General features: G+C 53.6%; 2 protein-coding genes and 1 non-coding gene across 3 annotated transcripts; 2 read left to right on the top strand and 1 right to left on the bottom strand.

The window, feature by feature from the left end:
- Window positions 1-401: 401 nt before the first annotated feature.
- Exosc6 (exosome component 6) lies at window positions 402-1,520 on the top strand. Its single transcript, XM_042700622.1, has one exon. It carries the CDS (start codon window positions 441-443, stop codon window positions 1,257-1,259), a length of 819 nt encoding a protein of 272 aa, XP_042556556.1. The 5' UTR covers window positions 402-440; the 3' UTR covers window positions 1,260-1,520.
- Window positions 1,521-2,839: 1,319 nt separating this feature from the next.
- LOC122126058 lies at window positions 2,840-10,691 on the bottom strand. Its single transcript, XM_042700604.1, has 8 exons — window positions 10,646-10,691; window positions 8,738-8,816; window positions 7,694-7,799; window positions 7,083-7,330; window positions 6,315-6,362; window positions 6,086-6,231; window positions 5,836-5,949; window positions 2,840-3,310 (listed from the first exon to the last, which is right to left on the bottom strand). The coding sequence occupies exons 1-8, from the start codon at window positions 10,689-10,691 to the stop codon at window positions 3,198-3,200; spliced, it is 900 nt and encodes a 299-aa protein (XP_042556538.1). The 3' UTR covers window positions 2,840-3,197.
- Trnag-gcc lies at window positions 7,435-7,505 on the top strand. Its single transcript has one exon. It is a non-coding gene; the product is annotated as a tRNA-Gly (tRNA).
- Window positions 10,692-11,065: the final 374 nt, after the last annotated feature.

The raw sequence follows: 11,065 nt of genomic DNA, 5'->3' as shown, positions 1-11,065 counted from the left end.
GAGGCATCAATAAGTTCAGCAGAGATGTGCCTTTCTCCTGGCCTCTCGGGAGGAATGCACTGTCGTAGGTCCCTGGCTTGAAGATGCTGGTATTGTCAGGTGTATTGCAGGTATTGGGGAAGAAGGGGCAGAGAGGCAGCTATTGTCTCTACCCTATTGACTCGTCCACCATCCCCACTTGTATGACCTAAAAGTAGTGAGAGTAGGGACCCTGGCCTGGGCCTAAGTCCAGATCAAGTCAACCCCTAGCTAGAGCGCGCGGGCCACGAGGGGCACCCAGGATCCCAGTGTTGTGGCGTTCTCCCTCCAGGCCGCCAGGGGGCAGTGCAGCCGCGCGCCACTCTCCCGACAGCCCCCGCGCGGGCGCGCGGCTTCAAGCCGGCGGAAGAGCCCTGGGCGAGGCGCGGCCGGCGGAAGCGGCTCCCACGCCGTGCGCCGCCATGCCGGGGGACCACCGCCGCATCCGCGGGCCGGAGGAGTCCCAGCCTCCGCAACTGTACGCGGCCGACGAGGACGAGGCGCCCGCCGCCCGTGACCCGACGCGGCTGCGGCCGGTGTACGCGCGCGCCGGGCTGCTGAGCCAGGCCAAAGGCTCGGCCTACCTGGAGGCGGGCGGCACCAAGGTGCTGTGCGCCGTGTCGGGCCCGCGCCAGGCCGAGGGCGGCGAGCGCGGCGGCGGACCGGCCGGGACTGGGGGCGAAGCCCCGGCCGCGCTGCGCGGCCGCCTGATCTGCGACTTCCGGCGCGCGCCCTTCTCGGGCCGCCGGCGCCGCGCGCCCCCGGGCGGCGGCGAGGAGCGCGAGCTGGCGCTGGCGCTGCAGGAGGCGCTGGAGCCCGCCGTGCGCCTGGGCCGATACCCGCGCGCGCAGCTCGAGGTGTCGGCGCTGCTGCTGGAGGACGGCGGCTCGGCGCTGGGCGCCGCGCTCACGGCCGCCGCGCTCGCCCTGGCCGACGCGGGAGTGGAGATGTACGACCTGGTAGTGGGCTGCGGCCTGAGTCTCGCTCCGGGACCCGCGCCCACCTGGCTGCTGGACCCCACGCGGCTCGAGGAGGAGCACGCCGCCGCCGGCCTCACCGTGGCGCTCATGCCGGTGCTCAACCAGGTGGCCGGGGTGCTAGGCAGCGGGGAGGGCGGCCAGACTGAGAGCTGGGCCGAGGCCGTACGCCTGGGCCTCGAGGGCTGCCAACGTCTCTACCCGGTGCTGCAGCAGTGTCTGGTGCGGGCTGCCCGTCGGAGGGGCGCCGCCGCCCCTTCCTGAATCAGGAGCCTGAGCTGTGGGACGCTGCCCCCGTGCTGCCATAGTTACCCTGGATGAACTGACCACAGGAGTCAAGAAGCTGAAGCACCTGGAGAGGATAGATTTGGGGAGCTGGCGGCACCAGCTGATGCATGGGACGGCCTTTTGGGGGGAAGGGGTGGGCCACAACCCGGAGTGCTGTCCCAGAGCATTTTTTGCTCAAAGCTAGGCCTCTATCACTTGAGCCACAGTTCCATTTCCAGCGTTTTTGGTGGTTAACTGGAGAAAAGAGTCTCAGGGACTTTCCTACCCAGGCTGGCTTAGAACCTCCATCCTCAGATCTCAGCCTCCTGAATAGATAAGAGTTACAGACTTCCGGCCTGGAACAGCTTTTTACATTTAAGAGACTTTGCTACTTGAGCTGGCTCCCAGCTACGACCCCGTAGGAGACACCTGTGAAAACAGCCCTACTTTCCAGCTGGGAAGAATTTCATCTGGACTTGCCAGGAAAAGGAGGCTGGAGCAATGGTCAAGTAAAGGACTGACTGACCGGGCTGGCCGGCCAAGGGCTCTGACATAACTGAGATACCTTCCCTCCCCCCCCCCCCCCCCCCCCCCAGAGGATGCAAGTGAGAGGCTGTGCCTTTTCACTACCCTAGCTAAAACATAAAAAGAATCTTTTTTTTTTTATATACTTGAAAACAAATCTTTATGTTGTGATTCTTGATACAGGACTTAAAAGAGTGGGGATCTTCTGAGCTGGGTAGTATGTTCTTGGTAGTGTGTTCAAGGTCTCAGGGCAGCCCTACCTTAATGTTTCTGTCCCTAGGCCAGTGTGAGCAGAAGAGGCTGGGTGAAGCAGCTGCTGGAATTGGTGTGGGAAGTGTGGTTTGGAGGAGGAAAAGCTGCCCACTCACATATGAGTCTTAGGGTTGTCACTTGAGTTGTGATAATATTTAAGTTTCCTTCCCCAAAGAGTACTCTGTGTGTTCCATCCTTAGGTGCAGGGTGGGGGATCATAGCTCAGGAGAGCAGTTTCCAAAGGCCACCAGATCCCATTATCATTTAAATTGTTTTCTTTGAGTAGTTATACAATCCTATTTCTTGGCAATAGAGCAGCACAACGAGAGGTCTGGTGAGAACACAGACTCTTATTCAGCCCTGGCTCCTGGGAGCACAGGCCTGAGCAGCCAGAACTGGGGGAAGGCAGGTGAGCTGCCAGGAGGAAGATTTGGATATTGAGAAATCAGATGCATCTGGCGGAGCTTTTGCCTGACTGATCAGGAGTCTTCTCTTCATGGCAACAGAATCCTGCTCTGTGCTTGGGGCTGGACTGGAAGAAGCAATGAGAGATTGCTATTCAGTAGGCCAGAAGGTTGGTACCTTCAAATTTTGGGAAGTTCAGGGTGCTTCTCAGCTTCTCTACCAAGAGCTGGTGCAAGATAGCTCAAGGACCAAGAGTTCTGGAACCACAACACAGATCTCTGACCAGGAAGAAGAAATACACATTTTTTTCCTTCTAACATTTTTCTAGTGCAGATCTGAAATATATACTAGTGAGAAAAAAAAAATGAGACATGAAAATGACACTCCCAGATGCCTTCAAGAAAAAAAAAAAGTTCTATTCAGAAGGCTTTGTGGGGTGCATGGGGTTAAGAATCAGAAAGGGCCTTTACCGCTCAGTGTCAGGCTGAGGGAGCACAGATGTGTTTCACCTCTGTGGCTGGCTGCTGGACTGTGTTCCACACCACCAGGACTGGTGTGTGAGGATGGCAGAGCAGCTAAGGCATATTTGCATTTAAGATGTGGAGTTGCAGTTGGGCGGTCACAGGTCTCGTTCCCTACCATACCCTAAGACTCATCTGAAAACAGCCTCCATGCAACCACTGGGGAGGCCTGGCTGATGGCTGAACCATGCCTTCACTCCCATTGCCCTAGCTCCAGAATGAGTGCCTCTGGTTACTTGGGTACAGCTGAAGGGCATCCAAAAAGAAAGCCTGTGGAGCTGATGGTCCTGGAAGGGTTCCCGTCTCCTATTGGCTGCCCTCCTAGTGAGATGCTTGCTTCTTCATCTGTAGAGAAAGAATGAAAAAATAAATAAAAGGACCATGGATTAGAGGTCAAGGAGGCACAAAATAGCAAAGAAACAGGGCTGTATACATCTGAGTCTCCCTGCTCTCCCTGTATAATGTGTTTTGTGGAGTTTTTGTTGTTTTGGATCTGGTCATGGGGCCTGAACTCTGGGCCTGGGCGCTGTCCCTCAGCTCTTCAGCTCAAGGCTAGCACTCTACCACTTGAGCCACAGCGCCACTTCCGGCTTTTTTTTTTTTTTTTTTGCTTATGTGGTGCTGAGGAATCAAACCCAGGGCCTCAGGCATGCAAGGCAAGCGCTCTACCACTGAGCCCACCTTCCCAGCCCCTTGTTTTGTTTTTTTAACTCATTTGTTTTTTGTCAGTCCTGAGGGTTGAATTCAGGGCCTGGGCACTGTCCCTGAGCTTGTTCAAGGCTAGCACTCTACCACTTGACCACAGCACCATTTCCAGCTTTTTCTACTTATACTGAGGAATTGAAACCAGGGCTTCATGCTTGTTAGGCAAGCATTCTACCACTAAGCTACATTCTCAGCCTAGACTTTTTTTTTTTTTTTTCAATGAAAGGAGTGCTGTGGATTGGACATGTTACATACATTCCCCCCTCTACACACACACCCAATCTCTTCCAGAAACAGCAGGCAAAATAAAGCATTCTTTCCATGTAGCCTGTTATGCCCCACTCGGGCCTGAGCAGAACTCTCGAGTCCCTTTGAAGAGAAAAGGAATTTACCACTGTTCAACTCCCCTCAGCAGCCCTGCCCTTGTTGGGATAAACCTAAGAAGCAGTGTAGGTTTAGCCCACATTAAGAACCATGGAACAGGGCTGGGAAGGTGGCTCTGGTAGAGCGCTTGCCTTGCATGCCTGAGGCCCTGGGTTCAATTCATCAGCACCACATAAGCAAAAAGAAAAAAGCCAGAAGTGGCGCTGTGGCTCAAGTGGTAGAGCGCTAGCCTTGAGCTGAAGAGCTGAGGGACAGCGCCCAGGCCCAGAGTTCAGGCCCCACGACCAGACCCCAAAAAAAAAAAACCATGGAACAGGGGTTGGGGATTCAGCTCAGTGGAAGAACACTTGCTTGGCAAGTGCAAGAAAAGAACCACTATGGGGGCTGGGAAGGTGGCTCTGGTAGAGCGCTTGCCTTGCATGCATGAGGCCCTGAGTTCGATTCCTCAGCACCACATAAGCAAAAAATTAAAGCCTGAAGTGGCGCTGTGGCTCAAGTGGTAGAGCACTAGCCTTGAGCTGAAGAGCTGAGGGACAGTGCACAGGCCCAGAGTTCAGGCCCCACGACTGGACCCAAAAAACAACAACAAAAGAACCACTATGGAACATGGAGATACAAGTTTGGAACATGGAGTTCTAAGTTTGTTACTTGTCTATCCAGAAACATTTATGGACCACAGCTTCCCTAGGGAACATGGTATAGTGCAGCCAAAAAAAGAAGAAATTGCTGGAGCCATGTCAGAGATGAGAGTGCCTGCCTAGCAAGTTCAAAGCCCTGAGTTCTGACACTAGTATAGCCAAAAATAAAAGAGTTTGGGTTTAAAAGCTTAAGACGTTCTTAGCAGGAATGTGAGATGACATACCTGTGACATTCCCTTTACAAATCTCCCCTCTTTTCCAGATGATATTTCAGCCTAGGACTAACCCAAATGCCTGGCAAATGCCCCCAGTACAGTCAAACTGAGTTGGCATATTATTTAATTTTTGTCAGTAGTGGGGCTTGAACTCTGGGCTTGGGTGCTATCCCTCCACTCTTCAGCTCAAGACAAGTGCTCTACTGCTTGAGCCACAGTGGCATTTCCAGTTTTCTAGTGGTTTATTGGAGATAAGAGTCTCAAGGACTTTCCTGCTTGGTCTGGCTTTGAACTGTGATCCTCAGATCTCAGCTTCCTGAGTAGCTAGGATTACAGGTGTGAGCCACCAACGCCCGGCTGAGTTGGCATATTATATAGGGCAGAACCCTTTCTCCTGGGTCATGAGCCTTCCCACATACCACTACTGGAACTCCTGCATAAGTCTCTTGGAGGCCACAATGACCCAAACACGAGTTTGGGGAGAGGGGAGGGAAGGTAGACCACTCACTGCCTGCACAGTGTCTGTGTTTCCCTTGGAACTGTCTTCCTCTGGATGGGCCCCTAGGCCCTTGGGCTCCTGCTGGGACTCAGTGATTCTGCATGAGGAGCCCCCACTTTTAGAGCCCCAGTTTTCTTCATTGTCCCTTGTCTCTGCAGAGTTAGTAACCAATAACCAAGTTTACAGGGCCCTGTGACCCCTTCAGGGGCCCAACAAGTAGTGATGGGATCTCTAGGGCTCCAGGTGGATGGGTGGCGCTCTGGCTCCCTGCTGAGGGAGCCAGGCTATCCGGTGACAATGCCACAGGAAGAGCCAGAGGGAATGGAGAAGAGGTGCATTCTGGGGAGGTGAGGCTTGCAGGCAGGGAGCCTCTAGGATCCCTGGCATCTTTAGGAGAGTATAAAGTGGACACAGGCGAGGGTGACTGACCTGTAGACTGATCCCTCTGCTGGCCGGTGTGCTGCAGACTCTCCAGCAGGCCGTCCACCTGGGCTCTGATCTGGCTCAGTGCCTCCCTGATGAAGTGCAGCTCGGCAGTGTGCACTGCTGGAAGAGAGGCTAGAGTTGGTACTCATGCTGGGCAGGGGCCACAGGCACAGGGGGGACCCGCCTTCACTTTGGGTGACACTGCCCAGTTCCTCCCTAATTCTACAGGCAAAGTCTGCGCCTTGTCTCTCACACTTTATCTGCCTGAGAGGCAGGTGGTTATTCCTGGAGGCTTTGTAGGGGCTCCGGCTGCTCTTCACCCCCAGGCTCACAGGAGTCCTCCGAATCTTGGTAGGCACTTGCTTGATGAGTGGGGGGATCCTCTGGTATCCATACACCCTAAATGGACAGGATGGAGCCATAGTCAGGACATCCAGCTCCACGTGCTCCATTAGAGGACCCAGGGGACAAGACTCACCCACCTGTAGGGGATGCCTTCTCTGTGCAGCTCATAGTTTGGAGCATAGTTACTGCAGAGACAAATGGGAAGGAAGGGGAGGAGTCATGTCCTGGGCCAGAGTCCCTGCTTGGTACCCAGTTGAACTTGGGGAAACAACAAGCCAGGATGCCAGGATTCTCCACTAGAACTCCCAGGAACTTGCCCATGATCCCAGCAAACCAGCGTCCTCCTGGTTGGTTTCTGATAAGTGCTACCCCCAGTCCCTTCTAGGTAGCAGAACCATGGCCTCTGGATGTCTGGCCAGTCAGCCTGGACCTGCCCGCCACTCAGCTGGGGCTAGTCAGCTGGGGAATGGCAGACACTGCTGACATCTTGGATCTTAGACTGGCAAAGGATGAAAGGGAAGAGTTAAGTCACAACCCAAAGCTACAGTGGGGGTGTGAGAGGCGTTAATCCCGCCGTGGCGATTGCCAGGACATAAGCGGGGCCCAACACAGGCAGGGCCCGCAGGCAGGGTTGGGGCTGGAGCTGTAGCCAGACCACCCGCCCCTTTCCAGCAAGCCGTGGAAGCTCTGGAAAGGTCCCAGGCCCACAGTGGCGCGCTCAGCCCTTCTAGCCCACACTCCGGAGGCGGGGGGGGGGGGGGGGGGGGCGGAGGTAGGAGAATCGGGGTCCCAGGATCGTAGAGATAACTGGCAGGAAGAGCCTGCGGGGACCCCCGCTGCCGGGGGCGGGGATGAGCTGGGGGCGGGCGGAGGCTGCTTGGGAGAGGGGAACCAGTTTGGAATACCTTTCTGATTCTGGGGTGCCGGCCCGGCCCGCCCGGGCTGCTGGGTCCTCAGAGCGGCCGGCGGGCGGACCGGCTGCCCCCACTGCTGGCTTCTGGAGCTCTGGGGGGCGGCCCGGAAACGCTTGGCGGCGGCTGATTCCGGCCGCGGAGGGAGGGGAAGGAGCCGCGCAGCCGCAGGCGGGAGGGTCGGATCCCTCCTCGGGGTCGTGGGGCACTTCCCCGAGGGGAGCAGCGGCCCAGACGGGCGTCTGAGGACCGCGAACCCTTCACTCTCGGGGCGGTGACCCCTTCAGCCAATGCCGTGGCTGGGATGAACCACCTGGGTCTCCCCGCGAGAGGGAAGATCGTCTCAGCATTGGTGGTTCAGTGGTAGAATTCTCGCCTGCCACGCGGGAGGCCCGGGTTCGATTCCCGGCCAATGCACGAGTACTTTTGCTTTTACCGGGAGTACCTTGTTTTTTTTTTGTTTTTTTTTACCCGGAGTACCTTTCTTGTTTGTTTTATTTATTTTTTTTTTACTCGTTCTTTGTCTCATTCTGGTTTGCACTGTCCTAACTAGCTAGAGATAAGTGTGTAAAGTGAGAGAGAGCAAGCAGGCAGGGTGCGTGCACTTCAGCGGCCCTCTCGCTGGGCCCCAGGGCTGAGGGCGCCCGGCTTCTTTCGCAGGCACTGAGAACTAGTCCCCTCCCTTGCTCGTTGTTCCGCAGGGGAAATGGCCTGTGAGATAGTGGTTGAAGTGTGCAAGAAATTCCCACTAAAAGAGAAACACCACCACAGCAGAAATAGCTCTGGGGGCCGGAACCATCTCTTCAAGAGTCCTCAAGGTGACCATGTGGGGCAGAAGGGAACGTGTGGGGGCCAATCCTTCCACCACAATTCTCACCTACTCAGGAGCCCCAACAAGCGCAGTGAAAAGCTTCTCACTCTTGGACTCCACGGGGTGACGCCCACTCAGGCCACTGCTGGCAGGAAGGGATTTGACCTAACTACCTTTGAAATCGAGCTGGAGCTACAGAGGCATCTTAGAGTCACCCACAGCCCGGCCCTGCCACCCCACTTCCAGGGAGATGAACTGAGACCATCTCCAAGAGTAACTAGTAGCAGCAGTGTTGCTCACCCAGTGTCCACCTCCTCCCCTCACAGCAAGGTCGAAACCACCCAATCCTCAGGATGGTGGCTGGATTTATCAGTTAGAAATGGTGCTAGAGCCAGGCAGTGGTGGCTTATGCCTGTTATCCTAGCTACTCAGCCGTTCTGAGATCTGAGGATGATGGTTCGAAGCCAACCCAGGCAGAAAAGACTGAGGGACTCTTATCTCCAAATAACCAACAAAAAGAAGTGGAGCTGTGGCTCAAGTGCCCAGCCTTAAGCAGAAAAAGCCAAACAAGAGCATGAGACCTTAAACTCAAGCCTCAGTACCAGAACATACACGCAGAGGAAAAAAAGAAGAAAGAAAAAAATAAAAGGGTGCTAGAATGTGCTGAAAAAACTCCCTTCAGTTTACAGACAAAACTTAGAGATGAGAGACCTACTCATTCTCCTATGGGCAAGCAGATTTAGGGGTCCTCATTCCATTTCAGGGGAACTCAACTGGGAAATTCAAACAAACGAGCAAACCAGCCTCCCTTGCCAACAAGCTACCAGTATAGACTCACCAGAAAATGTCTGTGTCCTGCTGCCTCTTCTGGCTAGGCCGGGCTGGGCCAGGTCTGGATTCTCCAGCCATATCTGTATCTAAAGAGAGAACAGGAAAGTGAGGCAGAGGGGAGAGGACAAATGAAGGGGAACTGGAGAGAGGGCCCTGTGTGCATGGAACCTAGTCCTGTGACTCAGCTTTGGGGGAGACAGCATCAGTCCATAGTAGGTTTCCTGGCTTGGCCTCACAGAGGTCTGGTCCCCCACCTCGAGCTGGAGCCTGACTCTATGAAGTCATTCTGGACATATTCCTAGACAAAGGTAAATGGTCTCCACTGAACATTACAAAACAAAAGGGGTCCCCCCCAAGGGTCAAGGAAGTTGTGCCATTTTCTTCAGACTGAACCCCCGATCAGCATCAGCCCCATTGCCCAGGCTTCAGAATTTGGGGTGGTACCATTAAAAGGCATTCTCGTCCTTTGAGAAGATACTCTGCTCCAGTCCGGGTTAACTCTCCAGTGTTCTCTTGCCTCCTGCCCAGGACTGAGAGCTTCTCTCCAGCCACTCTCAGGCTGGCCTGCCTGTGCACCAAGCCCCAAGCCCACGCCTTGCACCTGTCCTGTGCTAAGCCCCTGTTTGCTGGCTACTACTGAGAACCAATGCGGCTCAGAGCTAGAAGCACCTTTTTCAAAACAATCTCAAGTTCACAAACTTGTCTTCAGACCAACAACTTCCCAGACCTAGGTTGTTTACCTTAAAAGAGAAAAATCAGCACAGAAAGTGGAGGGAATCACCCAACTCTTCAGTGATTGGAAAAGCCAGTAAAATTTTATGAAACTCCACTGAAGCAAGTGTGTGTGTGTGTGTGTGTGTGTGTGTGTGTGTGTGTGTGTGTGTGTATGTGTGTGAGTCCTGAGGCTTGAATTCAGGGACTGGGTGCTGTCCCTAGCTCAAGGCTAATGCTCTACCATTTCAGCCACAGCTCTACTTCTGGCTTTTGATGGTTTATTGGAGAGAAGTCTCATGGACTGGGCTGACTTGGAACCATGATCTTCAGAGATCAGCCTCCTGAGTAGCTAGGATTACAGGCATGAGCCTCCAGTGCCTGGATCCATTGGAGTAAAGTGAATAGATTTGAAATTCAAATTTAAAGCCCCTACCCCTAGCCCCCTCTTTTTTTTCTGGTTGTGAGGCCACTTGAGTCACAGTGCCACTTCCGGCTTTTTCTGCTTATGTGGTGCTGAGGAGTCGAACCCAGGCCTCATGGATGCAAGGCAAGCACTCTACCACTGAACCACCTTCCCAGCCCCCCTTGCCCATATTTTATTTGAAGGTTTATGTGGAATTTTATGGCTGCCACTTAAGCATATGATGCTAAATGTTAGGAGGAGAATATTATTTCTTTTGTTGTTGTTGATACAGTACTGGAAACCAGCAATAAAACTTTTTTTCACTTTGAGATTTAAGCTCAAGGATTTGCATTTGTAAACACTCTAACCATGTGAACCACAACTCCATCCCTTTTTGCTTTAGGTCATGGGGCTTGAACTTGGGGCCTGGATGCTATCCCTGAGCTCTTTTGCTCAAGATTAGAGCGCTACCACTTTGAACCACAACACCACTTGCTGTTTTCTGGTAGTTAATTGGAGAGAAGAGCTTCACAGACTTTCCTGCCTGGGTTGGCTTCAAACTGTGATCCCAACCTCCCAAGTAGCTAGGATTACAGGCTTGAGCCATCAGCACCTGGCTTGGGTTATTCTTCAGATAGGCTCTTTTGTGTTTTTCTGAGGCCAGCCTCAGACCATGATTTTCCTGCCTATGTCTCAATATAGTTGGAATTACATGCATGAGCTATGGTACTCAGCATCAGGAGACATTTTAAAGAGGAAAATACAAAGGAGCCATAGGTTCTGCATATCAGTTCCTACTGGATGTCCTGTCTCGAAGTCCTGGCTGATGCACCAGCAATTTCATGTAGTGGAGGTGTCATTCTCTTTTGGCTGTCCCACATCTGAACCTTCTTCCTGTATTCTCCATATCCCCAAATGTTGAGACAGAACCTTACATTTTCTGCCCTCCTTTCCTATCATTCCTGCAGCTACGACTTGGGCACCTAGCATAACTCTTCCAGGCAAAACCACAGACCAATTCTGAGTTAAAACTGCTGCTGGAAAGAGGCAACACTTTGGCAACTGGTGGTAGCAACAGCACCATCAGCTTTCAAAGATGGTGGCATCTTTGTCTTGCTTCGGTGGTGCCAGCTGTGGTTTCTGCCCATCAACTCTGCTGCATGATTTCTTCCAGATCTTATTCTTCCACCCTCGAGTCCATGGGCACTAACAAGTATC

The sequence above is a fragment of the Dipodomys spectabilis genome, unplaced genomic scaffold (assembly GCF_019054845.1).
Source record: "Dipodomys spectabilis isolate Male_0828 unplaced genomic scaffold, ASM1905484v1 ptg000273l, whole genome shotgun sequence".
NCBI classification, from domain to species: domain Eukaryota; kingdom Metazoa; phylum Chordata; class Mammalia; order Rodentia; family Heteromyidae; genus Dipodomys; species Dipodomys spectabilis.
This window is presented reverse-complemented; position numbering and strand designations above follow the sequence as displayed.